The sequence below is a fragment of the Aulonocara sp. 'chitande type north' Nkhata Bay genome, linkage group LG13, assembly GCF_057382095.1.
Source record: "Aulonocara sp. 'chitande type north' Nkhata Bay isolate Kocher_YH1m ecotype deep benthic linkage group LG13, A_spYH_male_GT1.1, whole genome shotgun sequence".
Classification (NCBI taxonomy): Eukaryota; Metazoa; Chordata; class Actinopteri; order Cichliformes; family Cichlidae; genus Aulonocara; species Aulonocara sp. 'chitande type north' Nkhata Bay.
This window is the reverse complement of record NC_141356.1, coordinates 34306426-34322077: the sequence shown is the minus strand read 5'-3', so window position 1 is coordinate 34322077 and position 15652 is coordinate 34306426. Positions and strand designations below refer to the sequence as shown.

The following is a 15652-nucleotide window of genomic DNA, read 5'->3' as shown; positions in this document are numbered from 1 at the left end:
GAATTCTAAGTATTCTGTTAAATTGCCTTTAACTATGTAATATGAAAGTGAATATCTCTTGGCCACCAGCTTTATTTGTAGTGTACTGAACGTTGAAGCTTTGTGTTGAATGAATGAAGAAGCTCATATTGTCTTTTTTGGAACAGACTGAGGAATTTTAAGGGAGATTGACTGAATTTATGTCCCTTTCACTTTTCTCCATACTGTTTTGTGCAGTTGTGTCTCCAACGGGTTCCCGTCCACCAAGCCGCAACCGCAACAATGAGATGCCTGGAGATGAGGAGCTGGGTTTTGAGGCTGCTGTTGCTGCACTTGGTAAATTTATTCACCAATTGATTGGTTTCGTTCCTCTCAGTGTTTATCAGTATCTTCTTCTCCATCCTCACTACTTGTTTTCCTGCTCACTGTTTCTCACAAATGTTCAATTGTAACCTTTGTTTTGTGTCCACCCTCTGTGACTGCAGGTATGAAAACCACAGTCAGCGAGGCAGAGCATCCTCTGCTATGTGAAGGAACTAGACGAGTGAAGGGTGACCTGGCCCTGGCTCTCATGATCACCTATAAGGACGACCAGAGCAAGCTCAAGAAGGTAACAGCTACATTATAGTATTTCAGAACATGTACAGAAGATGTCCCGTCCAACCGCATATCAATTCTACACCTGTTACAGTCACAGAATTTGACTGTAACAGGCCAGTTTATTCATTTAATACGTTTTTTTTAAAACAAAGAAAGAAAATAGTGCAAAGTAATTCATTGACCAGTAACTGGATGTAACTGGAAAAAACTATACTAATTAAAAGGTGAGTGGTTCGATCCCCAGCTCCTTCTGTCTGAACGTCCAAGTTTCCTTAGGCAAAATACTAATTGCTCAAATTGTGTAAAAAAGTGAGTGAGTGCTTTTAAGCACGTAATACAGGCCTTTCACACAGGAGCTGCTCTCTGAAACACATTCATGTCTATTTCTTGCACAGTGAAGGAAAGCTTCACTTTGCTTGTCTGAGTCCGGTAAACACTGGCACAGGTTAACATGCATCTGGTTGGTTAACATCTGTCCTCTCTGTCCAAAATGTGAACATTGGCATCCTCGAAAGAGTGACCTTTATCCTTAAGATGCAGATGGACTGCTGAGTCTTGTCCTGTGGAGGTGGCTCTTCTGTGTTGTGCCATGCGCTTGTGAAGTGGCTGTTTGCTCTCTCCGATGTAGAGGTCTGGGCATTCCTCGCTGCACTGTACAGCATACACCACATTCTTAACAATGTGGTGTATGCTGTACAGTGCAGAGAGGACAGACGGTTTGAAAGAGGAGTGAAAGAAGCATCTATGTCCACTGTGAGCGACCATCTTTGAACAGAGGCGGGGGTTTACGACACCAACTCTCTGCCATCTTTAAAGAAGTCCAGACGCTTTTCTTTGCAAGCTCCTTTGACCCATGGAGGAGAGCTATAGATGGTCAGACAGTTGTGTTCTTACATTGAGTCTGACGTTTGATTACTTTGCTAACAAGTTTAACAGGATATTTCCATTCTCAGGTGTCTGATACCCTTCGACACTCATCAAAAGAATTTTCATCTCTTCTTTCTTTCTCTGATAATGATATTAGGCAATTAATTAGTACAAAGAATGTTAGATGTACATCTTTTTTGGGTACAATAACATTGGCTCAGGAGCTAGACCAGGTCACTGATCTAAATGGTGGTGGTTCAATCCCTGGCTCCCCTTAGTCTGCATGCCAAATATCCGGAGCAAGATATTAACCCCAAGTTGCTAATGGTAGTACTTAAATGGCAGACAGTGCTTGTGTGAATGGGTGAATCTGGCATGTTGTATAGAGCGCTTGTAGTACTCCAGAAAAGTAGAAAAGTGCTAAATAAGAATCAGTCCAGGCCATTACAAGGTTCTACTTGTATAAGGTAGGTAAGGATTTTCCTTGGAGTAAATTGTGACTATCACCAGATAATGTTCACACAACTAGATAGAAGTATGTAAAGATGTGCTTTAACCAAGCACATTGATTGAACGCACCCATCTAAGATTTTTCTGATTTCCACACTTTGGTATTTCATGTTGCTCATGTGGATTTCTGTTGTAGGGTGTATGCAAAGTGTAAGTGTTTTCTTACTCTCTGTATCAATGTGTTCTCTCTTTCCTGTCCACCCTCCATGCTCAGATATTGGATAAGCTATTGGACAGAGAGAGTCAGACCCACAAGCCCCAAACTCTAAGCTCCTTCTACTCAAGCAAGCCAGCAGCTGGCAGTCAGCGTAGTCCATCCAAACATACATCCTCCAGCCACAGTGGAGTGGGTGGGGCCACAGGAGTGGTCTCCAAACATGCTACGTCATCTTCCTCAGCATCTACTTTGGTGGCTTCATCCTCAAGCTCTTCCTCTGCTCTGACAATTGGCGGAGAGGGGGTGGCTCCTCAGGCTGATCTGAACCCAGTGCCAAATAACACAGCAGGGGAGAGTGCCGCTGAGACCAGGGAGCATGGTAAGAACCCCATTACCACGTCTCTTGGTTTCCACCTTTGTGTTCTTGTCATTCTCCAGGCACAAACATCCACTTGTTTTAGGTTTTTCCGCATGTTCACTATAACTATATTAAAAAAAAAAGTATAAAAGCTGTAAACAAGTGCTGCATGCATTTCACACACACACACACACACACACACACACACACACACACACACACACACACACACACACACACAGCCACAGACCAGTACATACTTACTTGTCTGTGTACGGTCAGAACCAGCAAACTCTTTCAGCAGTTAGGTCGCTGGTTGCTAGTCCACCACTGTTCCTTCCTTGGACCACTTCTGATAGGTTCTGACCACTGCAGACCAGGAACACCCCACAAGAGCTGCAGTTTTGGAGATGTTCTAACCCAGTCATCTTAGCATCATAATTTGGTCCTTGGCAAACTTAGAATAGAATGGAATAGAATAGCCCTTTGTCATTGTACATATACAACAAATCTGTGGGTGCTCCACCCGACTACTACCCAAGAAATATGGATAACAAAACAGTAATATAAATAACATAAACCATGGTATACATAACAGTCTACATACATAAAAGTCTAAATATGAATAACGGGAACAGAAAGACTGAAATCTAAATAACAAAAGGAATAAAAAGCACACTGTATAATAAAGTGCACACAGTAAAAATGAGGCTGTGTAGTTACAAGGTGGCTTGAGTGTAGTACAAAAGACTTCAGTGGAGTTCAGTAGTGGCATTTGGATGTTGTACACAGTCAGGTTTGAGTTTCCTGAAGGATGAGTGTTACTCAGGACCATGTGTCAGAGTGAATGAGAGTGTGTGGTGGGGAATGGAGATCTGTGGCTGTTTGCTGTCCTAAACTTGCTAAAAACCTTTTTCTGCTTCTACCACATCAAAATGTTCAACTGCTCCCCGGCTGTGTGCGCGTGCATGTGTGTGTAAAGAGATCTCATGATCTGTCCTCGCTTTTTCAGATGGGCCTTCATCTTCAAGTGACCAGCAGAATGACATCGCTTCATTTAAGGAGGCCACAGTGCCCAGTCGGTTGGCACTGGGGGCACGCTGTGGATATAGTCAACGCTGCTGGGGCTCACCTGTACGGCAGAAGAAAAAACACACTGGTACAGTGTTACTAATATTAAGACTGCTATTATTATCTATACTTTTTTACGCCGAATACTGCTTTCATTTGTTCGGAAAAAATGTTGCTTTATGAGATGGGTACTTTTGATTATTGGCCTATTTAATATGTATAAGTGGTACTTTTTTCAGGCCTTAAACCTTACTGAAATACTCCACACTCTTATGTTATTTATATATGTGTGTGTATGTGTATATATATTAGGGGTGCAACGATACACAAAATTCACGGTTCGATACTTTGGTGTCACGGTTCGATATTTTTTCGATATAAAAAAAATGGTCATGCCTTTTTAATTTGTCATTTATTAAAATTATAAATATATATTTTAACTCAAAAGTACAGTTTTTAAATTTAATGTTGCTGAAACAACAAAATAATAAAAAATAAATAAATCTATGATCGAGAAATCACTCATCTTTGGAAAAGAGAGTTTATTACAGAGAAATGGCTCTTTCCAAAATAAAAGCTATACTATCCGCTTCTTCTGGGCTATATTCTCAGCAGCATACTAAACATATCAGGTCCCCATAAGGAGAATCCTGTGCTAACGGCTGTCTAAATGACTCGGGTAAAGTTTGTAGCATGCGTGCTTGTTGTTTTTGTCTGCTTCCACTTGTCTTTGCACTAGGATGATGTCGGCATAAATGTGCAGTCATATTCGTTGTGTTCCCACTAGTGCTGTCAGCTAGGGCTGGGCCATATTATACCGTTCACGGTAATACCGGTATAATGTTAGGCAACGATAGGAAAATGAAATATCGCGATAGAATATGAGTAAAACGCGCATGCGCAGTGCCTTTGTTTTCATATGCACATGGCCGATTGTTGAGTGAAACAGATGAACCAGAATTGGTTTGTAAAAATGGTGCAACTTCAGTGATGTGGAACTGGTTTGGTGTTTGTCCATCAGATACACGACAAAGCACATTTTTTTGCAGAACATACAAGCGGCCGTCATTATTGTCGTATTTGTCGGACTAAGATGCTCTTAAATCTGGGAGTAATCTGGGTCCTAAACTCCGTATTCTTCAGGTCAAACAACACTGCAGCATCACTGAGAGTTAAAAACTGTCTAAATTCTTTCATCTTTAATAAAACGATCAGCATTGCTGCTTTACCAGGTGTAACTATGAAGTTTAACTTCCAGGCATCCATGAAAACAAAATTTATTACATTTAACGGAGTTAGAAGTTAGCAGGAAGCTAGCGGAAGTTAGCTCGCTAGTTTCGCTAGTTACCTAAGCATGATATTGCATGTTCTGACTGATATTTCTGAAAAAAATCAAACGTACAGCTCTGTTATCACTTCCAACATAAATGAAGACAGGAAACTAAACAGCAGTGACGTTTGTAGGGTTACTGAAGTTGGGCTAGCTGGTATATAATGATGTGCTACGTGATCGCTAGCGACACAGCTATGTTAGCATAACATAAACAGTGAAGCTGGAGGACGAACACTAACGCTTTTCCACTTCTAAAAGTTAACGTGAAGGTTCCTCATGGTTAGAGACAAATGCAATCGCATGGCAGGATGCTGTAAACGGACCAAACTTCAGTCAGGAGAACAACTGAGATAATCCATCCACAATACGAGGTCAGTCATTAATATACTGCAACAACATGGGAATAGAGCAGCTGCCAGAGAATTCAACATTAATGAATCAATGGTACAAAAGTGGAGGAAGCAAGAAGAATAAAATTTGATTCATCTGACTGCTTTGTTTCGCTTAATGTTTCACTGCTACACCTCTTTCCGGGATGCGTACAAAGCCCAATCCGGAGGGCGGTGCACTGTTGGACGGACCAATCGGAGTCTGCGCTGCGGGACTGTTTTGATCACGCGGACTGGGAAATGTTTCACGTGGCTGCTAGGGACATTGATGAATACACAGACTCAGTCTGCGGATTTATCAGGAAATGCGTGGAAGATGTCGTCCCATCCAGAACAGTTAAATCCTTCCCAAATCAAAAACCCTGGATTAACAGAGATGTTCGCGCGGCACTGGCGGCACGGAACACCGCTTTTGCCTCCGCGAACACATCGGACTACAAACACGCACATTACCAACTCCGGAAGACGATCAAAGCAGCCAAACGTGAGTACAGGGACAGGGTGGAGCAACAGTTTGACAACCCTCGGAGTATGTGGCAGGGACTAAACACGATCACAGACTTTAGAGGGAAAACCAGCACACCGCAGACCACGGCCTCTCTGTGTGAGGATCTAAACGTATTCTACGCTAGATTCGACACAGCGAACACCATGAGACCGGACAGTGTGCGCACCGCGGATGACGTCAGTGCGCACACTGTGTCTGAGGAGGATGTGCGGAGGTGCTTCAGGAAGGTGAACGCATGCAAAGCTACTGGTCCGGACGGGATTCCCGGCCGCGTCCTCAAGTCATGCGCGGCTCAGCTGGCTGGAGTGTTCACGCACATCTTCAACCTTTCCCTCTCTCTGTCTGTAGTCCCAGCCTACTTCAAAATGGCCACCATCGTCCCTGTACCCAAATCCTCCACCATCTCCTCATTGAACGACTGGCGACCTGTAGCCCTGACCCCCATCGTAAGCAAATGCTTCGAGAAGCTGGTCAGGGACTTCATCTGCTCTGCACTACCCGACTCACTGGACCCTCTACAGTTCGCATACCGCCACAACAGGTCCACTGATGATGCCATAGCCCTGACACTACACACTGCCCTGTCACACCTGGAGAAGAGAGACACGTATGTGAGGATGCTGTTTGTAGATTACAGCTCAGCATTCAATACCATCGTTCCCTCGAAGCTGGACAGGAAACTGCAGGATCTAGGACTGAGCAGCTCCCTCTGCAGCTGGATCCTTAGCTTCCTGTCTGACAGACGCCAAGTGGTCAGACTGGGCAGTATCACCTCATCCCCCGTCACACTGAACACTGGTGCTCCACAGGGGTGTGTACTGAGCCCTCTCCTGTACTCACTCTACACCTACGACTGCACAGCCACTAACAACTCCAACATCATTGTGAAGTTTGCGGACGACACTACAGTGGTGGGTCTTATCACCAATGGTGATGAGACGGCTTACAGGGAGGAGGTCAGCGCCCTGACCCACTGGTGTCAAGACAACCATCTCACCCTCAACGTCGCAAAGACAAAGGAGTTGATAGTGGACTTCCGGAGGTGCAGAGAAGTACACACCCCCATCACCATCAACGGCGCTGCTGTGGAGAGAGTGAGCAGCTTCCGGTTCCTTGGCGTACACCTGGCTGAGGATCTTACGTGGTCAGTACACACAAACAAAACAGTGAAGAAGGCGCAGCAGCGCCTCTTCTTTCTCAGGAGACTGAAAAGATTCGGCATGAGCCCCCGCATCCTCAGGACCTTCTATCACTGTGCCATTGAGAGCATCCTCACTGGATGCATCACCACCTGGTATGGCAACAGCACCGCCTACAACTGCAAAGCTCTCCAGCGAGTAGTGCGGTGCTCTGAACGGATAATTGGAGGTGAGCTCCCTCCAAGACATCTACAGGAAGCGCTGCCTGAGGAAAGCGGGGAGGATCATCAAGGACTCCAGTCACCCCAGCCATAAACTGTTCAGACTGCTTCCATCAGGAAGGAGGTTCTGCAGCATCCGATCCCGTACCAGCAGACTGAGAGACAGCTTTTTCCATCAGGCCATCAGACTGCTGAACACTTCATAGACACCTCAGCTTCACTACTGGAACTTTAACATTATGCACTCCATACTGTACAGTAATGCCACTGTTTTGCACATGTCTCACTCTGTATATTTTATTTTATTTATTTTATATATTTTATTTATTGTTTACTCTATTTAATTTGTAAAATATGTGTACACACACACACACACACACACACACACGTAGAAAAATATTTAGTATACACATCCAGAAATGCATATACTATTATATATTGTACATATATTTATTAGTTTCAGATGTAGCCATTCTTGTATTTTGCTTGTTTACATTATTGTATTTTGCACAACTCTGTTGCTTGTGAAGCTCGCACACAAGAATTTCACTCACATGTGCTGTACCAATGTACCTGCACATGTGATGTGACAATAAAAGTGATTTGATTTGATTTTGATTTGAATGTGCCTTGTAGTCCTGTGCACCTTATGGTCCGAAAAATACGTACTGCACACTGCAGTTTAATGTTGCAAAGCACCTCTTTTTAACTTCAGTGGATATTATACATGGTTATGCTCAGGAAATGCCTTTTGGTTAAACTTTCAGCAAGGAATTTGCATTTGCACTGTTACATTTTTATAAAGCTTTAATGTACATAAAAACCAGCTTCTTGTTTAAGTGAAAATAAATGGAAGGTTGTCTTTTTGCGCTAGTAATGTTGTGGAGTTGTCTCGCATCAATTATATCGTCAGTTATATCGTTATCGCAAATTTTCAAATATATATCGTGATAAATATTTTTGGCCATATTGGCCTGCTCTACTGTCAGCATTTAATCTCATTAAAATGACATTAACACCACAACGCGGCAAATCTCCATTAACGAGCTACCGCGGATCGCCCCGTGCGTGGGGCTGGACGGCATCAACACGTTAACAAGCTAACTGCGCTAACGCACTAGTTCCCATCAATTGAGCATTGCGTGGCACATCTGACATACTGTTTTACTTTAGTCCATGGCACGCTTACCATCAGGGTCATGCTTCACATGAAAACCAAGATAGTTCCAAACGCCAGATCTGAATGAGGGTGGGGGAGGTTTGGGTAGCGTTGAGGCAGTTGCCATGTTGCAACGAGCTTAGCTTCTGTCTTGCTAGCTTGCGCTGCGCTCAGTGGATCTGCGCTCGACAGTGCAGCCTAGGCGGAGTAGTCGAGCACAGATCCACTGAGCGCTCAACACAGACAACATCGTCAGAAGAAAAGTTGATAAATAAATTAAAATTTTGTTCGATACATATGCGTACCGAACCGAAAGCACTGTATCGAACGGTTCAATATCGATACGAGTATCGTTGCACCCCTAATATATATGTATATGTATATGTGTATATATATGTATATGTATGTATATATTCATATGTGTATACATACACATCAAACAGGACTGGATGTTGATTTTTTTTCGACAGGTATGGCGAGTATTGATAGCAGTGCTCCAGAGACCACCTCAGACAGTTCTCCTACTCTCAGTCGGCGGCCAATGCGGAGCGGCTGGGCAGCAGCGTCTTGGGGGCGGGGTCAGGACAGCGACAGCATCAGTAGTTCATCATCTGATTCTTTAGGCTCCTCCTCCTCCAGTGGCTCTCGCAGAGCAGGAGGTGGGGCCAGAGCCAAGAGCACGGACACAAGCAGGTAAACTTACACATGTTTATATTGGGTGCATACTGAGTATGAGATGTATGCAAAAGATAACTAAAGCTTTGCATTTCTTTAGTTGAATCTCTGAAAAGCACCAATAAAATGATTCCCAACAAGCTATCAGGCAAAAACTCTGCATGTGTAGTCATGCTGGGCAGTGGGGGTGTTTTGTTTTGTTTTTGTTTTGTTTTGTTTTTTTGTTTCTTTGTTTGTTTATGTTTTTTTAATTGAGGAAAGTTGGTGCACAAAAGAAGATGTGGGAGGCCTAAAAAATATCTACAGAAGGATAATCCATAAGAAATAAGAAAAAGAGAGGTCCAGAAAGGACCTGACACAAGACCCGAGGGATGCATTTAGCCCTCCAGTTGGTCTATGTACTGTTCACTGAAACCTCATTAGAACTGGTCTTAGTGAGTTATGGTGGCTGTCAAGAAACCCAAATTTGACATTTTTGGATCAAATTATTATTAAATTCAATCCAGTTTTATTTATATAGTGCCAAATCACAGCAAAAGTTGACTCAAGGCACTTTATATTCTAAGGTAGACAGATAATACAGAGAAATGGATGTTCAGCTGCCTGCCAGTTAGAAATAAGGGGAGGAAGACTGGACAACATGTGGAGGAGAGTCAGAGATTAATAATAACTAATGATTAAACACAAGAAATGCCCAGTGCATCATGGGAAGCCCCCAGCAGCCTAGGCCTATTGCAGCATAACTAAAGGACTAAGGCTCACCTGATCCAGCCCTAATTATATGCTTTAGCAAAAAGGAAAGTTTTAAGTCTAATCTGAAAAGTAAACGCTCTTTTGAGGGTATGCGATAGTATGAGGTCTTTAAGATAATATTGGTCTCATATTATTCAAGACCTTGTATACGAGGAGAAGCATTTTAAATTTGATTCTGGATTGAATAGGGAGCCAATGAAGCCATAATTATGCTCTCTGTTTCTAATTCCTGTCAGTACTCTCACTACAGAATTTTGGATCAACTGTAAACTTTTCAGGGAGGGATAAACTAGTTCTTGAGTGTTATTGCGCAAATGCAAAACAGCAGTCTTACATATTTGTTTAATGTACACATTGATGGACCTAACGGGATCAAAAAACTCATACTGCCCGATAGATTTAATACTATTTAATACTACTACAAAATAAAATTAAAGAAGTAAAGAGCTTTGGTTACATAGTGGAAATCCACAGTTTGTGTATCTATTTTAATTAATATTAATTAATTTTTCATAAATTCTTTGTTTAGGTACAAAGGACGACGTCCTGAGTGTCATGCCCCCCATGTCCCCAATCAGCCCTCAGAAGCAGCAGCTCACTTTTACTTTGAACTGGCTAAGACTGTGCTGATCAAAGCTGGAGGAAACTCCTCCACCTCCATTTTCACTCAGCCCTCAGCCAGTGGGGGGCACCAAGGTCCACATAGAAACCTGCACCTATGTGCCTTTGAGATTGGCCTGTATGCTCTTGGCCTCCACAATTTCGTTTCACCTAACTGGTTGTCCAGGACCTATTCCTCCCACGTGTCCTGGATCACGGGTGAGCAGAAGTGTGGCTGAAGGAAAAAGATAATGGCCCACGTTTAATGGCCCACGTTAGTCACTTACTTTTCCTCCTGTGTCCTTTTTTTGTTTTCAGGCCAAGCCATGGAAATCGGCAGTGCTGCCCTCAACATTTTGGTGGAATGTTGGGATGGTCACCTGACCCCTCCAGAGGTGGCATCCCTTGCGGACCGAGCATCGCGAGCAAGGGACCCCAACATGGTTCGGGCAGCAGCAGAGCTGGCCTTGAGCTGCTTGCCTCATGCTCATGCCCTCAATCCTAATGAAATCCAAAGAGCTTTGGTGCAGTGTAAAGAGCAGGTACTATGGGAGGGGGTTTGCACAGTAACTTTCCACTAAAGGTTTAAGGCATGTCTAGTAAACAGACTGGCAAGATTATAAGTTAGACTCAGTGTTGGGTAAGTTACTTTAAAATAGTAACTTAGTTACATTACTAGTTACTTCTCTCAAAAGTAACTCAGTTACTTCAAGTTACTCGTTACTTTCAAAGTAACTAGTTACTAGGGAAAGTAACTTTGGTTTTACTCAGAATTCTCTTGTTAATGTGTTTCTTCCATAACTTTGCCAGTCTTCTAGCTTGCTTACTTGCCACAAGTGCACTGTGCCACCTACCAATAGAAAGGAAAAGATAATGTGCATATTTCCACGAGAGAAGTCCCACGCCTGGACCGTCATTGACTGCTGCCATGATTCTAGGCTACGTCACAGCGTCATGTGCGCCTTTTACATCCAACACAAAAACTGCAGTCGTGGTGCTTTTGATTGTACTCAGAACTCGGAAATTCTGCCTTCTGAATAGGAAGATGTAGGTAACACCAGACTGCAGATGAGCTGCTTACAGGGCTGGACTGGGACAGAAAATTGGCCCGGGCATTTTGACTAGAGACCGGCCCACCATTATAGGAAAAATCATAAAGCCTTTGAATGAAAACAAACGCTGTTGTGACAGTGATGTTCACTGTTCTGATGGTATATATGCATCAATCTATCAATCGTTTGTTGTAAGATTCAGATAATTATTTTTTAAAAGTGAGACATTTTAAATGAGAATAAGAAAGAAAAGTATTTCCTTGTGCCCCCCTCTCCCTGTTAATGCCCTACATGCCCCCTGGCAACACTTTGCTAGACCCGCCCCTGCACAGTTACCAGCTGTCAGCTACCTAAAAAAGGACCCTGGTGTTATTTGTCTCTCAGAAACAGTTCATAACTTCCCTTCAACTCATTCATGTCACCTAAAAGGTAAACCTGTTTCTCCATCACCTGTTCAGCTCTGATGGTTCAGTAAGGACATCTCCTGGTTTCATCTTCATGTTTCCCTCTCACCAGATAACCAAACCATATCATGACCAGCAGCTTTACAGCTGTGGCTCCAGCAAACATCAGCTGATACTAGAAATTAATATTAAATAAATTCTAACAACAGCTGATCAAGCTTAAACGTGCTGCTGTTGTTTAGCGCGACATCCGCTGGTTTCCTCTTTCTGGCACAAAGTGAGCGATAAACAAACAAGAGAGAAAAGCCGATCAGCTGATCATTGATCAGTTTTCATGATTGAAGTAGAAACAGGAGAGGGAGGGGGGAGAATGAGAGAAGAAGAGGCAGCTGTGCAGCATAAACACAGAATAACTGCAGCTTTGTGCCTTTTTCATTGCAGCTGAATTACGGGACAAACTGTTCATTTTCACCTCAATAAGAAACGCGTAATATTTTCTCTGAATACCAGACGGGACGGTTGGCAACTCTAATAACTTATGAGCAAAATAAAGTGCAACATCATTAACATCATAGCACCACCCAGCTGTATAGAAACTCCGTCATGCTAGCTAGCACGCAGTACGGAAAAAGTCCGAATAACGAAAATAAACTCCACCTAAACTTGGTTCATATCTGACCCAGAGAGACTGCAGGTCATAACTTCTTACCTGAAGTTCAGTTCACACTTGGACCGGCGGCCGCCTCGGGTCTCTTTTCCTTCTGCGTCCCCTTTCCTTCATCCACCTGCTGGCCTCCACCACTTGCTAATGTTACTGAATCTGTGGAAGCTCCGCGACAGCCACCACACAAAGTAACGAGTAACGACCCTATCTAAATCCCAGTAACGACTAACGCGTTCCTGATTTTGGCATAATAACTAGTTACCGTGCTCGTTACCACAATAATAACGTAGTTACTGTAACGCGTTACTTAATAACGCATTAGTCCCAACACTGGTTAGACTGTTACTAATTCTAACTGTTATAACTTGTTTATTTTATTTAAAAGGGACAGATTATACTGATTAACATGACTAGAGATCCATAACTAGTTTAGACAATTATAGAATTGTTTTTTAACTTTAATTTGATTTTCATTAATTGCATTGCATTAAGTGATTAGAAATTGCAACCATTTCTAGACCGCCATCTTTAGACCATTTAATGGTTTTTCTTTATTTTTTATTATTTTTCACATTTTCTTACATGTAATTCCTCCTTTGACTCCTTAGTCCATTTCTTCGTGGTTTTAATCTCAGACTTAGACGTTCTTTCTGTAAGTAGCTATAAGGTGAAGCAGACAGTGATCAGAGAGTCCATGAGCTGCACAGGGAACAGCACAGAGGGTGGTCTAGTAGTTTAGCATCCCTGGTGGAACACTTAATCTGTTGTCTGCATTTTGGAAGTTCATGGGTGAGGTTTGCACTGTAAAAATCCCTAGAAATAATGCTCAGGCAAGATGTTTTTTCTCTCCTTGTTGGCTATCTGGTCAACAAGCTGATTTTGAGCCTCTGACACACAGGCTTGTGGTGGGATGTAAACACCGACCACAATGAATGAAGAGAATTCCCTCTGTAAATAAAAAGGTTTGTAGTTCATAAAGAAAGACTCCAGGTGAGGGCTACGTCACTTTCCTCAGAGTGTGACTGCACACTAGCCTTTACTGATTTAGAAGCAGATTCCACCACCTCTTGTTTTTCCTGAGAGCTCCACGCTTTAGTCCACTGGGAAAAAACCCCTGAAGTCTGGCATCCGAAGAGCAGAGGCAGAGGAGTTTTTTACAAGTTCACTCATTTTATTTGCCAGTGATCGGATGTTCACCAGGTGTATAGATGGGAGTGAGGCGTGCTGACATAGTTTGATGAGTCATCGTCAATGAAAACCAGGGGAAAAAAAATATAGACATGACTGTCCAATGTTTAAGAGTTCATCTCTGCAAAAGTGACAGGAGGATAGCAGCAAAAACACTGAGTACACTCACAGAAATCAGCAACGCTGATTTTTTTTTTTCCCTGGGGTGGCTGTAGCTGAGGAGGTGGAGCACATCATTGGCTGATGAAGTTGGTGGTTCCCTCAGTCTGCATTGCCAAATATTGTTGTGCATTGCCAAGTTGCTCTCTGAAGCATCCATCGGAGTATGAATGTGTGTGAATGTTGGTTTGAGAAAACAGTGTAGAAATAAGAAGCATATATCCCTGTACCCTTCAGAATTTATCCTGATCCTTCTATCAGTACTCATATCATCATTAAACACAAGTAAGCCAGTTCAACAGACAGGCATACGTGCCCATGCCATGTCATTCCCTCCACCAGTGAAAGAGTATGTTTTACCCTATGGGGGTCATTAACTATTCCTTTCCTTTGCCATACTTCTTGTTTGCGGTCATTTTATCATGGTGGAGTGATGTGGTAGATGCTAAATGGACAGATTCTTATGCAGTACTTTTCTATTCTCTCAGAGCACTCAAAGCACTTTATCAGCAATATGATATGAACTGGATCGTGTCTATTGAACAAAAGGATGTCGTATTGTTTGATAGAAATGAAAGTTATCAAATATCAAAGTGAACAAATGATGTGGCAGGATTGTTTAACACTATGCAATATATTCAGTACTGGAATTTATATTCAATATTAATTGTAGCTAGGCTCAAAATGTTAATGCTAGCTTGTTAGCATTATGATTTCAAAAATCATTGCCTTCTGTTTTTGTTTACATTTTGCAATGTCCCAAATTTGTTTGTAGAGGTGCAATTCAAGTCAGTTTCAATGTTGTTTCCTTAGCAGTCAGTGATAATACATCTTTTTGGATTTATGTTGTGGTTTCTCTAATTATCAAAGTAACTATCAAATATAACCTGAAATTCAACAAAAAATGTTACTTCATGGTTTATGTGTCTTGTGATGTACTGTCAAATCCTGCACATAAAATATCTGGTGTGTGGGAATATCTGAGTTATGAGGAACATTACTGTGAAAGTGGCTTATGGCACACTGCCATAACCTTAAACCAAAGCAGCAATATTACATAGCCCATGTAAATTTAAATTTCATTCATTAAACGTTTTGCTTCCTCATCTCACTTCCTCTCTGTCCTGTTTTCCTCTAGGATAATGTCATGCTGGAGAAGGCCTGCATGGCAGTAGAGGAAGCAGCTAAGGGTGGAGGTGTCTACCCCGAGGTTCTGTTTGAGGTGGCTCACCAGTGGTACTGGTTGTATGAGCAGTCAGTAGGTGGAGGATCAAGCCAACAACGGGAAACATCCGGCCGATGTGGGGCAAACGGCGGTTCGGGCAGGAGGCCCCCAGAGTCTAACTGTGGTGTTCTTGACAGTGGAGTCAACATGGAGTCTCCAGGGGTAGCAACAGTCACAGCTTCCGTCACTGCAGCCGCTGTCGTACCAGTTATCTCTGTAGGGTCCACCATTTACCAATCCCACGCTATGCCTGGCCAGGCTATGGCTCACCCCCACACCCCGGGCCTCCACCCATACACCACTATCCAGGCCCATCTCCCCACCGTCTGCACGCCCCAATTCCTAGGGCACCCTCTGCAGCATGTCCCCCGGCCCACCGTCTTCCCTGTGTCTGGGGCTGCATATCCACAGGTCAGAGCACAAGTACATTTTGGATCATTTTAGATAGTTTTGACTCAACTATGTTTTTCATTGTCTTTAAAGTCTTTTATATTCTTCTCTAAAAATATTTTATTGCAAGCGGTTAAATTCAAAGGGAACACCCCATAAAGTAAGAAAACGCAAAATAATGGCAAGCTGAAAGACATTGCTACACTTGAACTGAAAAACAAAAACCAGGATGAGAACAAATTGACACACTG

At 42.8% G+C, this 15652-nt stretch overlaps 1 protein-coding gene across 1 annotated transcript in view; it reads left to right on the top strand.

Moving 5' to 3' along the window:
* The window catches only part of zswim8 (zinc finger, SWIM-type containing 8), a 65167-nt gene that overhangs the window by 31070 nt on the left and 18445 nt on the right, over positions 1-15652 (top strand). Inside the window, exons 14-21 of the mRNA XM_086260145.1 lie at positions 217-315; positions 465-589; positions 2171-2492; positions 3484-3630; positions 8762-8984; positions 10249-10538; positions 10638-10861; positions 14925-15422. Of these exons, the coding sequence (XP_086116271.1) occupies positions 217-315; positions 465-589; positions 2171-2492; positions 3484-3630; positions 8762-8984; positions 10249-10538; positions 10638-10861; positions 14925-15422 (1928 nt within the window). The remainder of the gene's footprint in view (positions 1-216; positions 316-464; positions 590-2170; positions 2493-3483; positions 3631-8761; positions 8985-10248; positions 10539-10637; positions 10862-14924; positions 15423-15652) is intronic.